General features: G+C 37.5%; 1 protein-coding gene across 5 annotated transcripts in view; it reads right to left on the bottom strand.

Moving 5' to 3' along the window:
* The window catches only part of LOC129237036 (uncharacterized protein CG43867), a 127,409-nt gene that overhangs the window by 22,074 nt on the left and 80,851 nt on the right, over window positions 1–24,484 (bottom strand). For 3 of the 5 annotated variants that reach the window (XM_054871412.1, XM_054871413.1, XM_054871411.1), the window contains exons 2-5: window positions 4,806–6,026; window positions 4,499–4,736; window positions 537–928; window positions 48–470 (exon numbers count right to left, since the gene is read on the bottom strand). In XM_054871412.1, the coding sequence (XP_054727387.1) occupies window positions 48–470; window positions 537–928; window positions 4,499–4,736; window positions 4,806–6,017 (2,265 nt within the window). In that variant the 5' untranslated portion in view covers window positions 6,018–6,026. The remainder of the gene's footprint in view (window positions 1–47; window positions 471–536; window positions 929–4,498; window positions 4,737–4,805; window positions 6,027–24,484) is intronic. The other 2 variants (XM_054871415.1, XM_054871414.1) reach the window with 1 other exon arrangement.

Below are 24,484 nucleotides of genomic sequence, written 5' to 3'. Positions count from 1 at the left end.
AGTTAAAATTAGAAATATTGAAGAATTAACAAGCAACAATTACTTACCGTTTCGCCCGGCGCCTTGAAGTAGAGGAACATTTTACCCAATAGCACACACCAACACTTCTTCGCATGCCCATTCTTCACCTTGGTCACCCAACCCTGTATGGTGGGCTTTTGATCGTCACGACTCAACAGCAGCTTAGTCGCATTGCGACGTTGCACATTCTGTAGAACGCGAATCCAATCGTCCATTGTAGCATTCGAGTCGGCGGTGAGGTAATAAACCTTCTTGCCTGTATCAATCTCAAAAGTGGAAGCACCCTCTGCGCGATTAATGCGACACGCTTCGTCTAACATTATCTGACCTTGCGGCTTACGATTCACATCATGTTGACTCTTCCAATAGGTGAGTGTGCCATTCTTCAGCACGAACCAACGTTTACGCCAAGTCTTCAATTTGCCACCTAACTTGGCGAGGTGACCCATCTGAGGAGAGAATGAGAATGAGAGAGAATAAAATAGAGCTCTTAAAGAATTGTAACCACTTCTCACCTTTTCTAGTGATTCGATCTTCTTGCTGGGCGAATCCACATAAGATTGTCGCATTAGCAACGACGGCATGGAGGCATCCATGCATGTGGATTCCGACACCGCATCCGGCGGTAAAGCATAATCATCCGATAGGCCTGATTCAAAGGAAATATCTGAAATTACTGTTCCACGCATGTGGGGGAGACGTAGATGATTGTTGGTATTCGTGTGGTTGTTGGTGGAGATGGCGGTGTTATTATTGTGAGTTGGCAATGGTAGGGTTTGTGAGATGGAATAAGGACCCAAATGTTGTGTGTTGTTGGTATTGTTGTATGAGTGCAATGTATTGTAATGATTGTTGTGTTTATTATTGGTGTTGGTGAGTTGTGTAGAGGAAATGTGCATTTGGTGAGCTTCGAAAGGGAATTTTTTTTATTTTTGCAAAGAGATCGGAAATGAGAGCCAAATATTTTGAATTTTGATTTCAGAAAGGTAAATGAGTAGGGACATTTAATGGGTGCATATAAAAAGTAAATTATTATGTATTCGATTTTATTTTTTTATTATTTATTTTAATTTTTTCAGAAAATCTCTACACAGTGGATAAAATATAGAGAGAGGTTAATCTACTGGATATTAGAAGAATAATAAAGAGCGAGAGGCAATGAGAATTTGATACAAACTGTACGAGTATGAGAGCGAGAGCGCTTGGCAAATCGAAGGTAAGCAAGGCGAATTTATTACAGGTGACAGCAAACACATATAAGTAAAGCCCTACATGTATTTGTTGTTGCGTTTGGTCCAACCATCACGTCAAAACCAGCAAGCAAATGTAAACATATGAATGTAAACATACCAATACATACAAACAAAGCATATCATTTTGACGTAAGCCATACCTACGGTGAAAAATTCAGCTGGGTGAATGCTGTCACCTTAATAAATCCACCTTGAAGGTAAATGTATCAGAAGAAGCAGCTGGCATATACGCGAGAGTAGGCAGAGAGCTTGCGATTGGAAAATTAGAGAGTGGAGTGAAAAAAAAATGTTTCGCTTTATGGCGGCCGAAATGTTACAGGAAACTCTTGATAGTATTCTACCATGGCTAATGGAAATTTTCAAAGCGTGTCTAAATCTAGGTTATATTCCAAACAGCTGGAAACTTGTTAGGGTCGTCTTCATACCAAAGGCAGGCAGAAGAGGACATGAATCAGCGAAGGACTTTAGGCCGATCAGTTTGTCGTCCTTCCTTGTTAAAACTTTGGAACGGCTTTTAGATATGCACATTAGAAGTTCGCTGGAGAGCTTTAGTATATCAACTGCACAACATGCTTACCTCAAAGGCAAATCGACGGAGACAGCGCTTCACGAGGTAATCCGAACAATAGAGGGGTCTCTAGTAAACAAACAGTATACGATGGCAGCTTTTCTTGACATAGAGGGCGCATTTAATAACGTTAGCACGAATGCTATCCAACGGGCGTTAATAGACTTAGGGGTGGAAAATTGTATCACCAATTGGATCATCTCTATGCTAGAAACCAGAGTAACATGGGTAACATCAACATAACTAAGAGAGTCCACAGGGGTACTCCACAGGGGGGAGTACTATCTCCACTTCTTTGGTTATGTGTGATTAGCAAAATCCTAATAAAACTTAATAGAGGAGGGGTAAAAGCGGTGGCGTACGCTGATGATGTGGTGCTAATGGCGTCAGGACTGTGTCCTAATACGATCAGTGGGATCATTCAAAGGGCGTTAGGCGAGCTTAATTCTTGGGCAACAGGCTGTGGCTTAAGTTTAAACCCGCGTAAAACAGAGCTTATGCTTTTCACCACCAGATACAAGGTACCAAGCTTTACCCTACCAAATATTAATGGACAAACCCTCTCACTTTCACCCAGTGCAAAGTACTTAGGGGTAATTTTGGACTCCAAACTTAGCTGGAAATTAAACGTCGAAGAACGGGTAAGGAAAGCTGAAATTGCTCTATATGCCTGTAAACGTATGCTTGGAAGAAGATGGGGTCTTCAACCTAAGCATACATTATGGTTGTACAAGGCGGTTATACGACCAATTTTATCGTATGGTTCGGTAGTTTGGAGGAAAGCTCTAGGGAGAGATTACAACATCAAATTACTCGGCAGAATACAAAGATCAGCCTGTGCAATAACGGTCGGCGCAATCAGATCATGTCCTAGGGAGGCTCTGAACGCACTGACACACGTTATTCCAATAGACCTACATATTAAGAAGACGGCAACCATGAGTGCATTTAGGTTAAACGAAGCGGGCCGCTGGAAAGAAAACACTTATGGTCATGCCAGTCTACTATTGCGGCAAACTCAGTTAACCTCGGTGAGGACTGACTACATCGTCCCGACGGTAACATTCAATAGGAATTTTGCAACTCTCTTTCCATCTAAGGAAGAGTGGAATAAGGGATTCTCATTAAACAACTTCGACACTACAGTCTATACAGATGGTTCTAAAATGGATTGTGGTGTTGGAGCTGGTATATATTCTCATAGACTTAAAATTGAAAAATCTGTGCGCCTCCCCAATACCTGCAGTGTCTTCCAGGCGGAAGTACTGGCAATTGGGGAAGCTTGTAGGCTACTAATCACAGACTTCTCTTTTAAGAGCAATATCGCTATTCTCTCGGATAGCCAAGCTGCAATCCAGGCACTGGATTCAGCGACTACAACCTCAATGGTGGTGGAACAAAGTAGGAATAGCCTTTCCACCTTGAGCGAAAAACATAATGTTACCTTAATCTGGGTCCCAGGACATCGGAATATTGAAGGTAACGAAAAAGCAGATGAACTGGCAAGAGGGGGATCTGCCATGAATAACGCTCTTGCAGAACCGGTATTCACACCATTAGGTGCAGTCAAGAGTACTATGGAAGGACAGAATGTTAACCCTGGGCAAACCGCTGTTCGGGAGTCTTGAACAGCTGTCTGGCTTAGAGGCTTAGAACCTAATAAGGTTCCTGAACCGCACAGACTGGGTATAGTCATGCCGTAAATAACAAGTTGGTAACGAGGATGTGGCAACAAAATGGTGCGGAAGCGCTAGTTGGATTCAGGATGAATCACCACTCTAACCAACCAACCAACCATGGCGGCCGAAAAGTGAATACCTCTTGACCAAGAGTGATGATTGAAAGATTGCGACATTCGTGAGAGTATTACTGGGTGTGTAATAAGTAAATGAACAAGAAAAAATGCAACAATAAAATTAACACAAATGTACAATTATTACGTCCGCAAATCCACAGGTTTTGAAAGTTTGACATTAACTCGTATGGGCCTCGTAAAAAGATATGGAAAGCAGCTTCGAGCAAATCATCAGCAGTTTTTATAAGTTATTCGGGTTAACTTAAAGAAAACCAAATTAATTTAATTTTAAAAAATTTTTCTTCAGTGTGAATATAAAGAGACAGTACGCCCATTGGACAGTACATAAATTGAGTTCTCTTTACATACAAGCATGTGAGAGTGAAGAGAGTGGAGCGAGCAGTGCCGTTTGCCATCCTTTTCGCTACGCTCTCCCACACTACATCATTGCGCGTGCTGCAAGCTTAAAAGATTTACAGTAGTACGACTAGAGCTTTTAGCAGCTTTGAGGGTTTAGGATACTAACGAGGTTAACTGGATTAAATAAATATTAGAAATAAAGTTTCAACAAAAAATGAGAAATTAAAATAAAAACTTCTATCATACTTGCTTATAAACTACAGAGCTTCTAGTTGAATTTTCTCTAATTAAAATAAAAATATAAATAAAGAGAGAGAGAGAGAGCGAGAGAGATACAGAACAGAGTGCATTCAAGTTACGATAGGGATGTAAGAGGGTACGTTTCTTAGGCCAATAGCTGTATTATTACTGGTGTATGGAATGGGTGTTATCGTTAGGTCTGCAGGCACAATCAACTACGCAGGTTTCACAGGCTCCATACATTCATGCTTCCATACATACCACGCGCTTTCGTATTCTTTGGACTCTCCGAGCCGCTACGTTTGGCCGGACTCAAACTCGATGATGTCTTTAGGCTCTTCGATGGACTCGAAGCGCTACCCGAGGTGGATGTTTCCGTATTGTCTGTGCTCGATGAGTTGTGTGAATTGTGCGTTAGCATAACGGCGTGATCCTCACCATCGCTGGAGTCATCGCTGGAGTCGCCCGTAAAGGGCATGGAACGTATTTGGGAAGCGCGCTGCGGGTGCATAAGGGTTAACGAAAACATTAATTTGAAATTCTCGTTCTATGCGCGCGCAATACTCACCCCCTTGACGGTGGCATAAACGGGCACCGATATATCACAGAAACCTCCGCTCGCCGTCTGCTGCTGGCGCGTTGGCAGCTGTGGCGTGCCAGGTGTACCACCAGCAACAGAACCAACACCCCCGCCCCCGCTACCGCCACCAACACCCTCACCGCCGCGCGTACTACCCAATGTGCCATTGTTCGCTGGCGTTGTACGTCCATGTCCACCACCATTTGCCAGCGTATTGCAACCGCTATTGCTGCCTGCTGACGCTGCGCCACTTGTCGACTCTTGTATATCGGGTGGCGGCTGCGGTTGCGGTTGATGCTGCGACAGGCTCTCCTCGCTCACACCTGTCAGCCCATCGTTGGCCACCTGATAGATTTTCGCCTCCCAGCTGGGAAAACGATGCAGTGGTGGTGTTGGTGGACGTGGCACGCCCAAATCACTGGTTGTAGTTGTGGTGCTCGAATTGCCGCCACTAGCCATCAGCGCGGGATTGTTCTTCATCCAGGCGGGTAATTTCTCACACGAAGGTGTATAGATCTCCGCATAATCGTGTGCTGTGTCGGTGTCGGAACTATCAGGACGCGTCGTGGACGCCTTTGTGATGCTAGCTAGTGGCGTGAGCGTTAAACCATCCACTGCGGCTACCAAATTACGTTCGAGCTCTTGCGGCTCCATGCTGAGATTGCGTCGATGCTGATGATGTGGATATGAAGCAGTCAATGGCCGATTGATAATCTCTTGTGGATCTAAACTCTCGCTGCGCCGTCGCCCCTCTGTTGAGTCGGCGAACTCTTGCACGTCCAAACTCAGACTATTACGCACCGGATGCGGACCGACGATACTGTGTCGATTCGATTGATTGGCAATATGATTCTTCAACAGTTCCAGTTGCTGATTACATTTGACATTCTGTTCGCGTAACAATTGATTTTGTTCTTCGAGTTCGCGTAGCTTATTGGTGACCCATTCCTTGATTTTGGCCGCTTTCGCTTCGACTTGTCGAGCGTCGTGTAGACGCAATTGACGTTGCTCTTCAACTTGTATTTCCAATGAGGTTATGGTTTTCTCAGCCTCGTTAGTGGGAAGACTAGCGGATTGCTGTGCGGTTACTGTTGATTGTTGTTGTTGCTGTTGCTGCTGCTGCAGTTGTTGGCTCTGATGGATCGGCGAGTTTGTGGCTGATTGTGGTGGTTTGGGCCATTCACTCAGCCGCTGTTCCATAGCCCGCACCTGAAAAAGACAAAAGAAGACCAGAGTCTTAGTAAATTTAAGTATTTGAAATGAGAGTTAAAATGCAACAGTGGAAAACTGAAGGCTTGGAATTGAGATAATGAACCTTAAAATTTATTTCTTATAGTATATCGTCAATTTTTTTTCAGCTACTACCAGACTCTCTCTCTCTAGAGAGTTTTCAGCGAGACGCTTGAGCATGTGTGGGCCTTATAAATTTGGACACATACTCAAATGGGAACCGTCGATTAATCGCTGGTTTGTTGACCCTGATATAATCGGCAAGCGATTGAAGACGTTTACTGAATGAGATTACAGGCAGAGTCGGGCTTAAAATAGTCGTAATAGAGATATTTTCTATAAAGAAAGACTTTGTGATTATTTTCCTTTAAAGAAATAATTTTGAAGTGAAAGTGAAGGGATAATTTTATGAACGGATCTAGCAATCTTTGGTACAGAAAGTTCGATTCCGCAGTGCTCGTAGCTGGAGTAAGCAGGAAAAGGTTGACATTAAGTGGAAAATGTTTAACAAAACGGCCCAAAGGAGTTTATGATTATTTTTAGGAAAGAAGTGAGTTATTTAAAGGAATTTGCTAACCAGTAATGGAAGAATCACTTGAACGAAGAAAAAGCTGGTAAGTTTACGCCGAATTAGCTAAAATAGCGGTCTTATATATCTTTGAGGCTAAAGAAGACAATTTAGAAGATTCACAGTTGACGAGTGACTTAAAAAAATCAGTAAAAATAAAGTTGGGTAAGAAAATAAAATACTCGCCGGATGAACTTAACAGCGCATGGATGAAGTGGTAGTTAAGAAAAAAAAGGATGCGACGATGGATCTGTTTCTCAGCTATTGAGGATGTCTCTTTCATTGGAAAACGACAGGCGCGGGAGTTTAATGTTACAGATTAAAATTTGTCAAAAAAATGGTGCTCAGCCTGATTTTCAAATCGATTTCTCACCAGAAAAAAGTAGTATGGATCTGAAAAAGGCGACGTCGATACTTTTTTTTCCCTTGTTCACTCCGCTCAGGAGCATAGGGCCTCGACAAGACTTGTCTATCGTTCACACGGTTCTGGGCTGTTGTTTTTGCGCCTTGCCATGTGATGTCGGCATCTGCTAGCTCGCGCAACATCGACCTTCTCCAAGAATTCTCTGGCTGATCGCCACCTCAGCTCCCTTCCGGGTTCAAGTACCGTGCCATTCTCGTAATCCTATCTGGTGGTTTTTTAAGCGTGAGACCTATTCATTGCTTTCTTTCACTTTCTGTGTGTGATTTGCCATAGGGTGGGAGGATAGAGGTATTTGCGGAGGTATTTGTTGATGAAAGGTTGTAGCCTCTGTGTGATGGTGCTAGAGACCAGCCATATTTCACTTCCGTACAGTAAAACTGACTTCACAAATGTGCTGAATATTCGCTGTTTGCTCCTCTTAGGGTCATGAAATATTGAGTGTTGGAGAACATTTTTTTGTAACAACGCTTGGCTGTCCGACTAACAGGCGCACTGAACAGGGTGTTTAGCATAGGACGATTGTGAGGCGAGGTAGAGATCAAAGAGGGATAAGGGCTGAATTAGTAGGGTACATTTCCATTACGAGATTTTTTATCTAAGATCGAGAGCTCAAGTGGCTTGTAAGTTGATTAGAATTTACCCAAAAAAGTTGAGCTTTACAGCTCGGGAGCTCTATGTTGCTTAGCTGAAGATCTTACATATAAGTATTTTTAGGAAAATCTGATATTTACTGCAACCTAAAATTTTAAGTGTTATTAATTTTACGACTTTCGCTAATAAAATTTAAATATAAAAATTTTAAGTATCCAAAAAAAAAAAATTTCGAAGGGGGGTTATACTTTTTACCACCATAACCCGATTGTCTCTAGACGGCTCGGCCCAAATTTATTTTTAAATTAATTTCCCAGTTGAATGCCTTCTACCCAAGACATCTTTACTCTTACTTTTCGTAGTCCATACAGCTACTCCCTCTACTGCCAAACAAAAATAATAATTTCATGCAACATTTCTCAGTTTAAACGCGCACTTCAACGTACTTTTGCCGACCAACCTGCTAGCGTTTCTTTTGTGGTTGTCTACAAAGTTTTTACTCAATCCCAGGCGTCCACTCGCCCGCAAAAGGCTAAGCATATTTGAATATCGTCTAATACCAATTAATAGTTAACAAACCCGAAACCAGTTTGCGATGAAATTAATTTCATTTAAAACTTTGAGCATTTCTTTACATTCACCGCCAAACGCATAAATTTGTTTTGTGTCAAAGCAATGCCCAGATCGAATTACTTGAAAGGGGTTGCCTGGCGAAATACTTTGGAAAGTGCCGCACACTTTTACTGCTTATATAATACATACATACATATAGTAGTTAATATGGTGGGTAATTGGTGTGCGTTTCGATAGTAACGGTTGGGATTTACCCTGTAGAAAAACCTAATACTCGTTCTGAACTACTTTCCATGCAGGTAAACTTATCAGCTGCTATTTATTTTCAGTGCTGGCAACCGCTATTTTTAACGCAGTGATGCCCTACGAAATGCGATTTATCAGTCTCTGCAACAGAATTATTCATTCAATAAACTAGTACGCCTCTGCCACAGCTTTATGCTAAGTTAGTTCATTAAAAAAAGTAGTCCAAAAAATCACCAGCTTGGGACCAGTTGAAGAAGTAATCAAAAATTGATAAGGGAACATTTCAAAAATATTTTATTTATTTTTTATATTTTAAAGGGTCTTTCAGAAGATGTGCGCAGGTGATAATTTAAAATAAAACAGGTAACTATTTATATTCTTTCAGGACTCACTATTTTTATTAAAAATTCAGCTGTTAGCAATTACATATATGTGAGAAATGATTTCAATGACATAAAACAAAAAAAATGATTTAAAAAAAAAAATCAGTCAAATGAACCTAAAGCCTCACTAGTACCAAGTGGCGCTTACTAAATTCTTTCAGTCAAATTTCTCTAACTCCCTCAGATTTGTTCTAATTTGCTTAAAATGTAGACACATAATTACATAAGCGTTAATTTTTTTTAAATATGCAAAAAACACAAAAAATCGGTCTAAATAAAAACGTTCAAATGAGCCGAAAACCTCACTGATACCTCCACCAAACAGTCGATTCTCAAATGCCCAATTACTGAGAACGTCGAGATGTCAATATTGAAGGTTGTTTAGCAGCACCTAACGCTATAGCAGCAATATTCGCAACAGAATGTCCAGTTTTTTGTGTGCCAGAGCTTTTTTTTGTTGGCCTGGGTTTGGCCAGACTTTTTCGAATTGGGACGTGAATTTAACGTATTTCTATTATAGCTAACGACTTGAGCGTCCGGTTAGCATACCAAAGTTTAATTTCCAATCGATTTGTGGATATAACCTTTTAAAAGGATCCTCGAACAGAACGAAAAAAGGTCAAACCCGCATGCCTAACTGAAGGTTTTAAAAAAGGTGTCCAACGGAGGGTTAAACATCGATAATTTTCATAATAAGTTTCAATAATCTTAACGCGTTGTTCTATCGTCTAAAATTGTTCTTCTGTCTACTTAACAAATGTCAAAAAATGATATTAAAAGTATATATAAAAAGCGGTATATTTTAGGAATTAATTACTGAATTCATTTTTTGACTTACATGCGTTTTTATTTAAAACTTAAATGTTAAATAAAATACTTTATTATTTATTCTAAAACTAAATGCTCATAAGTTTTAAATACTGCTATTTAAAAAAACACAATAACAATAAAAACAACATACATAGTAGAAGAGTACTTGTTTTACATACACCTCTAATTGGCCATTTTGCAACTGGTACAATTCTAGTCACTCTGAAGCTACTCAGCCGCTTCCACCAAATACCAGTTCATGCATTAGAATGTTAGCTGCATATTTTGGATTTTCCCTGCAGGGTGTATGCGCGTGCATGTGTAAGTGACGTCACCACAGTATTTTATAGCATGACAGACGAGACAATACCCTCACAGCTGTGGCTTGTCTAAGATGCACACTAAAACTCCCAGCACGCAAGCAGACACGAACGACATGGCGTGAAACTTAGATGTTTAAGTTTTTTTTTTTCTTTGGTTTTATGCTTTTTTGCAATTGAGTGCAGCAGCAGTGAGAACAAGAACTAAGTTGAGCATACGCCATTCTCCAACGTTTACAGTTACTTTGGAGGGCATAAAATCACGAACCGCGATTCCACGCATACGACAAATTAAGTTATCGTGTTTGAGCGTAATTTTAACAAGAGCCCAAGTGAGGGTTGTGAGAGGGGTTAGTAAAGAGTTTGTTATGTGAAAAGTGCGGGTGACAGATTAAAAATGAAAGGCAGAGCTAAAGTACACAGGAAAAGTGTTAATCTAACACAAAGTTTAAGCATTGGAAGTGATGCTTGCGAAAAATAATTGAAACTTCTGAAAGAGTTTAAGTATACGCGTCTAGTTTTGGATTTGAGCAGAGTAGGTGACGTAAAGGAGTTTGCTGCTGTGCAGGCAAGAATGCGGTAATGATAAGGTGGTCCATTTAGTATTTGGAATTAAACTGAATTTTGCTATAAATGAAGCAAGCATGAATATTTTTCAATCCCTTTTTTCAATCCCCCTTTGGTTAGTTATCCTTAATGGCTTCCCACAAAAAAAAGTCGCATGGAGTCAAATCGTAGTTTCTAGGCGGCCAATTGACGTCACTGTTTCAAATTAATTTTTGAGCCACTTCTGAATTTACACTTTGTTATACATTCAAATTTTGTTTAAAAAGTTTAAAATTTTGAGAATTCAGAGAAAACTTAGGTTCGTATTTCGGTAAAAGACAAAAATGAAGAAACAAAATTTTTCTAATAGCGGTCGCCCGTCGTCAGGCAATGGTAAACCACCGAGTGTATTTTCGCCATGAAAAAGCTCCTCATAAAAATATCTGCCGTTCGGAGTCGGCTTGAAACTGTAGGTCTTTCCCTTTGTGAAACAACGGCAAGACGCACGCCACAAGTAGGAGGAGCTCGGCCAAACATCTAACAAAAGTGTATGGGCCAATTATTTACTTATTTTAAAAATGAAATAAAGAACAAATAAATACTCAAAACTGTGAATATGTCGAGCTTCCGTTACATAAAATATATTTTCATAAAAAAAAATAAAAATATTCAAAACTTTCTCGTTTCTGTTCTATAAAATATTAAAAAATAAATAAATTTAACAGAAAATAAATAAATAGCCTAACCTTTGCAATATGTGGCACTTCTGTATTATAAAATATATTTTCACAAACAAAAAAATCGAAAAATTATATATTAAAAAAAACATACAAAATAAATAGCTAAAATATATTTTCATGAAAAAAAATAAAAAAAAAACTAAATAGCCAAAACATATTTTTATAAAAAAAATAAGTAGCCTAAAAATATATATTAAAAAAAAACTTTGAAAATAAATAAATAGCTAAAATACATTTTCACAAAAAAAAAGAAAATCTAACAAAATAAATAAATAGCTAAAAGATATTTTCATAAAAAAAATTAATTAAAAAATTGAAAAGTAGCCAAAAAAAAAATATATTAAAAAAAAATAGAAAATAAATAAATTGCTAAAATATATTTTCATAAAAAAAATTAAATAAAAAATAAATAACTAGCCCAACCTTTTTAATATCTCGCGCTTCTGTTACATAAAATATATTTTTATAAAAACTCCAAATAAAAAAAAATAATAAATTGCCAAAACATATTTTTATAAATAGAATGAAAAAAGAAATAAGTAGCCAAAATATATTTGCATAAAAAAAAAATAATTAATATGTTACGCTGCTATTACATAAAACATTAAAAAAAAATTGAATAGAAAATAAATAAATATTCAAAAACTTTGCAATATGTCGCGCTTCTGTTATATAAAATATATTTTTATAAAAAAAAGTAATAGAAAATAAATAAAAAGCTAAAATATATTTTTATAAAAAAAAACAGATTAAATAAAAATAATAAATAAAATTTATTTAAATAAAAAATAAAAAAAAAATTTATAAAAAAAAATAAATATATTTCCAAAACTTTGCAATATGTCGCTCTTCTGTTATTATTATGAACGCTAGTGCAGGTGCTATTCCTCAGACTACTCGCATAAACAGGATACTCCTGTATTAAGGCTGTGCAAAAGACATCTCATTTCAAATGCGGATTTATTTCTTATCACATTTCCACATAAGCAAAGCAGCATCTTCAGCGCTTTTATTCCCCATCATGCGCTCACTTCACCTATTTAGCCCACACTACTGCACACCCTACTCAAATAAATGAAATCATTGTCTGCACGCCAGTCAATGCTTTAATCTTTAAATCTGCTCCTGCTCAATGCACAACCCCTGCTATAGTGCACACATACATCAATACCTCTCTTATGCTATAACTGCACTTAGCAATCTCCTCACACACATACTCGTACATCCATTGTTATCTGCTCCTAGCCGGTGCGCCGGCATAATTAATGTGTACAAATGGCGCAGGTAATCCTTTACCAACTTAGCCAATTCACATATGCACGAGTGTAAATATCTGTATCGGGAACAGCAAAGTGTTGCTAATTTTATACTTAACTAAAAGAAAATAGAAAACAGAAAACTTTAATGAAACCGTTAGCGTCAATGCGCTCGTGAAAGGGCTTATAACTTCGCGAATATCTGCTGTAACTTTTTAAGACCTCTTTCACACCTGATGTGAGTATACGCCAAGAGTGTATGCAGTCACCTTTGCGCCTTCATCCTCCACCTCAAGTCTTGTATGCTTTTGGAATTTCCACTATTATCTCCATTCTCTTCTACTTTTAGTGGCTGCAGTATTAAGCCAATAGTTTCTTAGACATTTTTTCTCACACAATTTAATTGACTTTGGCTTCGGGTTAATAATGCACAACTAGGAATGGAATTTTTTGTTGTGAGCCTCAAAGCACTAGTTGAATTGACAGTTGAGGATTAGTTGAGTTAACGATACGGACCTTTCCCCGTAGGCAATCTTTTTCCGCGCTTCAAAAAAATGTTGCACTGAATGCCATTTGGCACTTACTTCCTATCGACTTTTACGTTATAGCAGCGATGGACTCAAAGTGCAATCAGGTTAAAAGAGTTTGGCCCCATGGAGGCGATCTCTCATGTCCCTTGAGGTATTATTTTTAGGCAATTAACACCGTATTTCTCTGAACTTCGAGCAGATCTCTCCATCCGCAAACTGGAGTAGGCAATCTTTCCGAGTAGGTAGGATTGGAACGGGGAAAAAATCTGCACGGAAGCTGGTACATCTGTCTTCGCTGACGGCTTCAAGCGCTCATACCTACTACAGGATGAAGACTTACAAATGCTCCCACCCATGCAGCTGGTCCGATTGCTCGCAATACTAAATAATTAAAATGAAGCACTTAGAGTCGCACAATAGATCAGTCTGGTCGCAATGCATAAAGGCCTTAGCCTAACCCTTACCATCGTGGAAGTCATTTGAATGAAATTGTGACCAAAATTTAGTCTTTCCAATAAGAAAATTCTCTAAATGCTTCACCCTGTATTTATTTCCAATCGCCTTATTCTTCGAACAGCTAATTTATCCACTTCACTGCCTATTTCGGTAATTTATTTTAAGCGCCAATAAATTCTCACCCTGCCGCCATCGCCAGAAACGGAAATGCCCTGTGACATGTTTTACAACAAAACTTATTTCCGCAGGTAGCTGCCAGCCAAATTTGCAATACTCAGCACGGAAATAATTTTGCTTGTCAAGACGAAAATAAAGGAAAAGCAATAAAGTAGAACAGAAAATATGAGCAAAAAAATTTTTTTTATAACCTAAAACTCTGCTTTATTTTTATTCTTTTTTTCAATTTTTTTTGTTTGATAAACTTTGGCAGAGTGGCTTGTTCTCAGCTGAACATTTAGATGTTTCGTTATTTTTTTTTTTTTTTTTTGCAAAAAATGTCTCATATGCCATGCAATCCTGTTGCAGGTAAAATACTTTTATGTTTTTGGCAATCAAATTGCTTATTTTGAAAGAAATCACGGAAATGCAATTTTCGTATGACATCAGCAGAATCTCTTCTATTTTTGGGCAGAAATAAAATGCAGCTGTCAGTTGCGCTAAAAATTCCCAGGCTAATAAATACATAGAGGTAGGCGGCAATAATTTTATGGAATGCAGCAAAAACCGAAAAATTATGAGAGATTGAAGTAATGGCTTATTTCACAGTGCAACACTGGGTGCTCAACACGAACAAAAAATAATAATTACGAAAGGGGATATCTCTAGGAAAATAGTACTTTACTTTGCCGAAGTTAGTACTCGTACTAGTCCCGAGGGTCTGAATTCGTTTTATGGAATTAATTTATTTTTAAAATTAAAATTTTAATAGCTTAATAATAACAATTTAAATTTAAAGCCTTAAAATATGAAGCGCGAAAGTGCGAATAGTTTATCGATATTATTGCGTATAAAACCACTTCAAATATAATTTTTGCCCGTCGACTTCTATTGTATAATTTAACGCGAAATTTTTTTGTAGTTAATTTTAACACGCCACCTCCTACCTAAGTGGGCATTTTTGACCTTTTCTCAAAACATGTATAATGAAAGTACATTAAAATGGGCAGTTAGCGGGTTAAAGTGTTCTACAGAAATGCAAAGCAAACTATTTTAATGGAGGTCTCCGAAAAGGAAAAACTCGTACGGGTTAAGATGAGTGCGCAAGTAAGACTTTACCCAAGATAATGTTAAAGAAAAGTATTTGGATTGTTGGTTGATTGGTTGGTTGGATCAAGTGGTCATTCATTAATAATCTAATAAGTGCTTTCGCACAAATTTGTTTCCCCATCCTCGCTACCAATAAGTTATACGACTATTTCTTCATGACTATATTGAATCTGTGCGATTGATAAACCTTATGAGGTTGCTTACATCTATTCGACAACTTGAAGATAATTCTCTTATGCCACCCTTATAGAAACCCTCATCTTTATTGGCGAAAAACTGGGACATTTTATTTTAATAACCGTTTTTCCGTTTTAATTATTCGTCATAAAAATCATTCACCATGGAAAGAGTAAGAGATAGTAATCACTTAGAGCGGGAATGAATAAGAAACTTCCAGTTAAGCTATGGGTGCTTTTGGTGAGTTTCAATCGATCGTTGTGAGGCTCTGTGTTTTTTTCTGAAGAGACAGTAAAATTCCTGGTGCTTTTCGCGCGCTACAATCGATCGTTATGTGGATTTGTGTTGTCCTTATAGAAGAAAATTCCTCTATTATCAGTCAAAACTGGTCGCTTCTCGGTGATTGCTTTCTTCAGAAGGTCCCATTGTTGATAAGCAAGATGGGAAAGTTTCATGATGAAAAGATTTTTACAGGTGTTGCCAATATTAGACCGTTAATCGGCTCTCAGCGAATTTGATAGAATCAGCTGACAGGCTGGCGAAACAGGGGGTGTGTTTACAAAAAATAAAAAAAAAACTAATATTGTGTTGGTGATATACGAAAAAAATCAACACAGTCTCTGCGTATGTTGTTTCGCTGCCTGACTGAACAACGACTGATTGGACGAGTGTGGGAATGCTTGTGAAATCAGCGGCCAGAAATCAGCTGCCGAGTGCCCTGAGCTGGCAGGTGAAATTACTCCCACAATTTTGTTTTTCACCATTGCTAATGGCCAAAGCTGGTAAATCTATCATACTTGGGAAACTGTAAAGTGCCTTGCAGATTTGTGTAGAAGGTGATAAGCCAGATGTGCGAGTCTTTGCTTCACAAAGGCAGAGGAGTTTAGTAGTAAGTTGGTGCTGACATTATTTCGCTTCTTTATCCAACAAGCAGCTACTGGAGAAGGTACTCAAATTTATGTTGAGTCTCATCACATGGATTTCCAGCGGTAACTTTTCGGATAAGACCTTCGTCTTTGTTAGTATCGGGAGCTCTCTAGAATGCCGCTGGTGTAATTTTTGGCTAGAAATGCATTGAAACTCAGTTAGACAAAATTCTCGGCAGGCGTTTGATTACTTGTCTAGAGGACGTGATAATATGCGGAGATTTCTAGGAATGTCAGAGAGTTTAAGCTTAGTAGATAAGCCATTGAACCATTCCTCAGGGAGGAAATGTAAGCAACGACTTTATAAGTATAATTTCGGATTAGACGCTTTTTATTTCGATACATTTGTGAATTAAAGTGCGTCGTTGGATAAATGAGAAAGAACGATAATCTTTGATATGGAGAGCTTGTGATGCTGTTTAATCGTCCGTGAGTCTAAAAATTAAACTAAAAATATTTAGCATCTTTAAAGAGAGTATACGTTGTCATATTTTGGCAAAATCTCAGGAGCGATTAAAGTAACAATCAAGGGAGGAGTATTTCAAATAGTCAATTTAATCTACAGCAATTCTGGCAATGTTACGACACATAAAATTAAATTTTCTAACGGCATATGAATATTCAGACCTCAGCTGCCGCTGCTTGCGCAAGTAATAAACATTAAAACTGCCAAATGGCCAAATGGGCCCGGAGCTTGAATGGTAAGGGAGGTGATAAAGATAAGGGAGTTCAAGTAAAGGAGTGACAGAATGTGTGGCATATTTACGAGAAAGAGGGATATATATATATATATATATAGAGAGAGAGAGAGAGGGAAGAGAAAGTGGAAGGAATTTGCAAAAAATATTGTCGAACACGGCATGAACACATGCCCCAACATAACAGCCTGCGGCAGAGGTGGCGGCGCTACAGCGAGCACAGTCAGCAAGATAACTTTTTCGCTTCCCTTCGGCAAATTTGGCTAACGGCAAAGGGTATTAAATTATATGCCAATATGCGCAGACAGCGATAAATATGCAAATACACATGCACAAGCGTAAATACATAGTTATTTATAGGCATTTATGAGGGTACGGGTGACTTTATTTATGCAAGGACATGCGAGAATATATTCATACAAAAATATTTTTACATACATTGAACGGTCCGGTGGTTTGGCGTTATCGAGCGGTCCAAAAATATACGAGAAGCACATTTTTCGAAAATATATTTTGCTTATTTTAACAGCCGCAAATCCACCAAAAGTTAACCTTTAGGAGTTCTTTGCTCCCCCTGAATGCGCACAAAAGTATGCAATGGATTTGGGCAAACAGAAATGGCTATCGGCATAAGTCAAGGGCGTTACAACACGAAAATAATTGCATTGCAAGAAGAATTGCTGAAGAATATTAAGCGTAATAAAAAGTGCAGAACCGCCGCAAAGCAGGAAGAGGTAAGGGAGAGTAAGCAAGAAATAGTGTAGCCCCAATTGCACTTCCTACAATTGTAAAAGTAGTGGTGCACGATTTTGTCGCAACAGAAAACGATTGTGCAAAACTTTGGCGCTACCAATAAGCATGCACAAAACCCGGCAATAAATGCAGCACCAAAAAGTATGCAACAAAAGTGGCTGAAGCGTGAAATGAGCAAAAAGAAAAACTTGTTTAGCACTGCAAACTCTTACGCGACTAAGGCTTTGTCAAAGTATTAATGGCGCCACCGTGACAGTCGCGTGAGATTGCGCCCGCCGACAAACTTGGCGACAAAAACACTTCACGCACAAATACATACGAATACACGCCGAAGTGCAGGAAGTATTCGTAAACAAATACTCAGCACAACAGCCAAAGTTGTACTCGTGGAGTTCGTGGTGACATTTTAGGCGCCGTAGTCGGCACCAGCACCATTCCACGACGCAGCCATTTATTCCTATTGTATAATTATATGCACAAAAGTATGCAACAACATTTTCAATGACAAGGACTAACTTAAGTTGCTGGCTTGAAAGTAGGCGGCAGAGAAGCGGCATTCCCCCCCGGCTTTGTTGTATGCCACTTTGGTACTCAAGCGCTTTGCAGCGAAGAGGAACTGACTTTTTTGTTTGAATCGCCTTGCTGCATTAGTTTGGATGCGCTATACTTATAGGAAGTTTCAGGAGTGGGCACAAGAAAAAACGTAGAATTGAGAAAGAAGCCAAGTAAGTGTTTGGAAAGCATAAACTTTGCACATTTCGAACATTGCGAACTCTATCGTGGCGGTTGTCGACAAAAAGGCATTTTAAGATTTCTTTTGTTGACGTTCAAAATTAATAGCCTATTTTTAGGCATTGCAGAAGTTGAACTTCGATAGTTTTTAGTTTATTGCTGCACCAGGGGACTTAGAATTGGAACGTAAATGAAAAGAAAGTGGAGAATGAGAAGTGTGTGAGGTAATAGCTAGAACATGAAGCAAGGCAAAACCTGAGAGGGAAAGAGTGAGTATGAAGAAGAGAAAGGAAAGCAAAAATAAATACAAAGAGTAAGGCTGAAATATTTATGCGCTACTAAATTGCGCAGAGCAGACCAAATTTTAGTATTTTATAGCCTCAAATGTTAAATAAATATTCTTGATTACCTGGAGATTTTCTCTGTCAACTCTTAGAATGAAAGTTAACCAAGCCTTGAGTCTTCTTCTTACCAGTTTGTAGTAAACAAAAATTCAGAAGGTGTGACCAATATCAGACCGTTAACCGGTTCTCAGCGAATTTGAAAAAGTCAGCTGATTGGCTGACGTAACCGGGGTAATGACAGCGGTTTGTTTATCATAAAACTGAGATTGCGTTGGTGATGTACAAAAAAGCAAAAAAACAAAACAAATCAACGCAGTCTTCACCGTCTAAATAACAACTGATTGGACATGTGTGTGAATGCATGTGAAATGAGTGAGCAGAATTCTACTGCCGAGTATTTAGTGACGTGACTGCCGAAGTCACTCGCTCAGTTTCGTTTTTTACCATAGCTGAAGGCCAAACCTGATAATCTATCATTCTTGATATAAGATAGTAGCTTTGTTCAAATTTGCCCTCCAATGGCAAACCTCCGAGTGTAGTGCCATGAAAAAGCTCCTCATAAAAAATATCTGCCGTGCGTAGTCGGCTTAAAATTGTAGGCCCCTCCATTTTTGGAACCGCAACAAGACGCAAGCCACAAATGGGAAGAGGAACTCGGGCCAACATTTAATAGAAGTGTACGCGAAAATTATTTATTTATTTTATTTTTCTTCAAAATTTGCAGACTATCTACATAATTTACTCAGACTTCAAAAAATGCTCATATTTACTATGGAGAGTCATAAAAGTATGCTACAAAATCTGAAAAATGTATCAGCTTCTAATCGTGTAAAATATTAAAGCATACTTTAAGGCGATTTCCCCTAAAAATCAATTAAAATTCCAGAAATACATTTCAATTTAAATTTAAACACTAAAATAAATTTCTATAAGTTTTAAACGACTGGAATATTTTTCGCTGACTCTTTGGCGATACCACCTGAAACTCTATTAAACTTGAAATAAAATCTAAAATGAATTTACATTGGTTTGAAGTGCCTGTAATATTTTCCGCTGGCTCACAAAAGTATGCTATAACATTTGAAGAAGTTGTGGTATATCTTTCAAGAAATTTACAAACATTTAAAAAAGGTGATTCATAAGTACGAGTATGCCACAATATGCGAAGAGGAGTTTATTGGTTATTAACACTTTGCGGTCGTATTGAATTTGGACATGGGTATCGTACTGGTCGCTGAAGGAAAAGTATTAAATTACATGCAAGGTTTTGAAGGATTTCTTAATTCAATATATAAAAACAGTATATATAAACATTAGTATGGTTCCTCGCCTTGGTGGCTGATAGTAGACATACGACCGCAAAGGGTTAATAGTGTGAGACTTTGTAGCATACTTTTAAGCTACGTTTCACAAAAGAATTCTGAGCGCTTGACAAAAGAATTCTGTAGTTTTTTCCTGAGTATAGCATATTTTAAGGATTTTTACTTCAAAAACGCAGTCTATAAAAGTCGCAGTCTATGATTTGCCCAGACTTTTAAGAAATATTTAGACGCACTTCAAAAGATACAGCTCATAAAAGTATGCTACAATATTTTAAGAAGTAATCAGCTTTTATTTATGCAAAATTTTGCAGCATTGTTTGAGATGGCATCTCACAAAGCTAAAATGAAACTCCGCTGACTTAAAAGAAGCATATTTTTAGTATTTCTAATTCACACTTTCTTTATTTATTTGCGATTTTGCAGCATACTTTTAGGGCGTTTCCATTTAAATATTTGGTGTCCTGTAACATACATATATACAAAAACCTAACAGCTTTTAATTATGTGAAATACTGTAGCATACATTAAGGCCGATTATTGTTAATAATTATTATAACTTTCCTTCTCCTACCTCTCCCTACATAAACTTACTTAGCATATTACATAACGAGCTGCATTATTAAAACAAATGCTGCTCTGGGGAGCTACTTCGCGTGCATTTGTGGTGAAAATGTTTTTTTGTATGCAAAAGAGTGAAAGGAAAAAAGAAAAATGTATACGAATTGCCATGAATTTGATATTTCCTCAAAGACAAAGTACTTTTACATTTGATATATTAACTTGTACTTTTCTCAAACACATCACGCCAATCTCTTTGCTACCGCTAGCTAAACAACAACTAAGCAACTTATGCAATGGTTTACAAAAGTCATACTAAATGCGAACTTTTTGGCACTGAGGAGGTACCCTCATTCTCAACAAGATTGATGCTTTCCCATGTGCTGCTAAATAATGTATGAGTTATCCACTTGCGCTGGCTGTACTGGCAAAGGAACATGATTTCGACAAATGAAATCGTACGTACATAAATGTGGAGGTACGTGCAATAAATTTATTTCTACCTGTAGGAAAACCTGAAATTGTGAAAAAATTTCTGGTTCAGTACTAATTCTTCAATAATTTCGCCAATGCAAAACCATTGTGCTACTCTCTTCCAGCACTAATTAGTAGCGATCTGCTTTTAGAGAGAGATCACACGGCGCTCAGATTTCCTTAAAGGAATTTGGCTTTATAAGCGCATTGCTAGGCCGTCACCTTGGAATTCTCACCAGTTGCTTAAATGGAAAAGGGCAGAAACGCGAACCAGTCATAAATCTATATTGACTGGAAGTTCGCCAGTTCTATAATGCGAGATTTTCCTATAGGGATATTTCACTGAGAAAAAGTTATCACTCTCAAGTTTTATTTTCCCTGCCTCCAACAAAACACCAATGCTGCATTAGTGTCATGACTTTCCAATGAGTAAAATGCAGAGTTAGAAGTTAAGTGACTGGGTAGATGAATAAAAACTAAATTCAAATTCTTGTATTTTCTGTACAGTCACACACAAATCCAATTTCATTTGATTGATTTATTATTCTGATTCGGTATTAGGGTGGAACAAAAAAAAAATAAATACTTGGCCCGTACACTTCTGTTAGGTGTTTGGCCGAGCTCCTCCTCCAATTTGTGGTGAACGCCTTGATGTTGATCTACAAATCGAGGGACTTACAGTTTCAAGCCGACTCCGAACGGCAAATGGTTTTTTATGAGGAGCGTTTTCATGGGAGGAATATACTCGGAGGTTTGCCATTGCCTGCCGAGGGGCGACTGCCAATTTTTCGAACCTACGCATTCCCGATTAGTAGTTACGCACAAATTTATTAGGCTATGGCAGCCGCCGGGTGGAAAAAATAGCTACAGTTAATTTAAATCAAATAAGAACTGAGTAACTCGATGCTGGGATTAAAAGTAGCTATTGAATTAAGTAAACATTTGATGACTTATAATTGAAGTCTAAGACGATTGAATTAATTATTTGTTGACTTGTAATAGAAATCCACGTTGATTGAAATAATTATTGGAGTAATCTTAATTGAAATTTAAATGTATTGAAATAATCATTTGATTAATCGTATTTGAGAATTAACTCCATTGAATTAATCATTTGAGTAATCGTTATGGAAATCTGACCAAACGAATTAATCATTATTTCTAATTGAAATATAAGGCGATTGAATTAATCATTTGATGAATTGTAATTGAAATCCCCGCCGGTTTAAATAATCATTTGAGTAATCATAGCTGGAATTTAAATATGTTGAATTAATTATTTGTTTAATAATAATTGAGATCTAAGTCTATTGAATTCATCATTTGATTATACATAATTGGAATCTAAACCCACTAATTTTTTTAATTGTAATTAAAATCCTCGTGGATTGAAGTAATCACTTAATTATTCAAAATTGAAATTTGAACCAACTGAATTAATCATTTGATTAGTCATAAGTGAAATCTGAACCAATCATTTAATCATTTAATCATCTGATTAGTCACAATTTAAATCTAAATCTTACTCTTAATTGTAATCTGAGTCGACCGAATTAACCATGTGATTTAAATACTCGTCGATTTAATTAATCATTTAAGTAAGCACAGTTGAAATATATTGAATTAATCATTCGATTAATCTTAACTGACATCAATTCTATTGAATTTCTAGTTTAATTAATCATAATTGACATCAAGTCTATTGAACTAGTCAATTGTGTATTCCTAAATAAAATCTGAATCGACTGAACTAATCACCTGATTAGTCATAATTGAAATAAGAACCGACTGAATTAGTCATTTGATTAAATATAATAGAAATCGAAGCCCATTGAGCTATTAATTAATCATAATTGATATCTAAGTTCATTGAATTAATCACTTGATTATTCAAAATTCAAATATGAACCGACTGAATTAATCATTTGATTAGTCACAACTGAAATCGAACCTGCTTATTTGCCATCCATTAAAGTTTGCTTTAAATACTTTTAAATATCTTTTCCAGAGTCAAAATCACAAGCTTTCAATTAACAGCCGACAAACATTAGTGAAAAAAATTATGACCCACTAAAATTAAGAGAATAAGCTCGGCTTAAAATTATGAAGTTTGTATGAACCACAAAAAACTTATTTTAAAGCTGGTTCCAAGTTTGACTTAAAAGTATACAGTGCTTTGGCTAGAGCATTGTAATTTTATATTCAATAGTATTTAGAGCATCCCGAAAAGTAGTAGATTGAAGGAAGGAATATTCAAGACTCGAGAAGCTGGAGTAGAAGCTAAGATCACCAAGATTTCAACGACGGCCGACAGCGCAGGGCATTTCTTTGAAGAGGTAAGCGCTTTGAGTTGGGTTAGGTGTATGGAAAGTGGGTCAGATATGTAGAGATGGGCCAGATTTTTGGAGAATAGTTGAGATTTTTGGATAGTGGCTAAGTTACATCTCATTCTGAACAAATTTCGCAGGCTTCTTAGTAAGTGGTTTCTCTTCTAAGTATTTTGTGCAGTTTGAAAAGAGAGTAAGAAACTGAGCCACCTACTGCTGATTTTCTAGTATTCACCCTTTAAGTCTTAATAGAGTGACCCTTGAAAATCGACTCAATTCAATCGAAATTCTACTCAAATCAGTGTCTAAAAACCAAGATTGCGATCTGCTTTTGGCAACATACTTAATTGTGTGAGAGCTAAGACGATCTCCACTTAGCTTTCTAGTTCGTTTCACGGTAAGATCTTAGTGCTTTTAGATACTTGAATGAGGTTGAATATTACAGAAATGAGAAACAAAGTCTCAAATGAATCAACAAAACAAAAAAAAAAAATGACAAAGTTCGCATTACTTTTATTAATCTTGAAATGAAAAAAGGGAAAATCGCAAACGTAGAAAAATCCGCTCGCAAATAAATTATGAACGAAGTAGCAGTTCAATGAACTGCTAAGGCGAGGGGCGTATGCGACGATGCTACGATGAGAGTGGCGACACTCGAAGAAGAATGAAATCGAGAATTGCTAGCAATGGCTTGAGATTACAAATGAGCATGTATGTGAGTAAGTATGTGTGTAAATATGTATGTATGTACATATGTAAGCATGTATGAAATGAAACTTACAATGCTTTTAAAAATAAATATACGAATATGTAGCTTTTATTTGTGTTTGGGTATGTGTCTGTAACTGTACATATGTACGCAAATATTTAATGGGAAAATATTTTTTTACACAAACATATATACACTCATACGTACACATACATATGCATGCAGGAAAATAAATATTTTTAGCAAGTCTTTGCTTGCGTCTTTATGGCTTCTTAAGCAGACAATTTTGTGTGCTTAAATATTTGTATACCCAGTGGGAGTGGGAGAGTGAACGATTGAGGGAAGGTTGGCATGGCAGAGATAATTCCAAAAATATATTCCTCACTTTGGGAACATTTAATGTTGCGATGAGTTCAGTCTAGTCAAGGGAACTTTCATATACTTTTTACCATTTTTGTTTTCATTTAAGATACAAATAAGTAGCATATTTCATGGCGTTCAGTGCATGTTTGTGCTTGCGTCCGCACTAACTGGCAATTAGTGCTAATAAACGTGCAAGGATTTATGTGCACATATGAGGAGTTACATACACACACGCATACCGCTGCGGCCAAAAATTACAGAGAGGGAAATGTTGTGCAAAACTTGTCGTGACTTAAAAGAATAATTAAAGATTTGCTTGGAGGTATAATATATGCCCGAGTTTAG

Source organism: Anastrepha obliqua, chromosome 2 (genome assembly GCF_027943255.1).
Source record: "Anastrepha obliqua isolate idAnaObli1 chromosome 2, idAnaObli1_1.0, whole genome shotgun sequence".
NCBI classification, from domain to species: Eukaryota; Metazoa; Arthropoda; class Insecta; order Diptera; family Tephritidae; genus Anastrepha; species Anastrepha obliqua.
The sequence above is the reverse complement of the archived record's forward strand: the minus strand, read 5'-3'. Positions and strand labels throughout refer to the sequence as shown.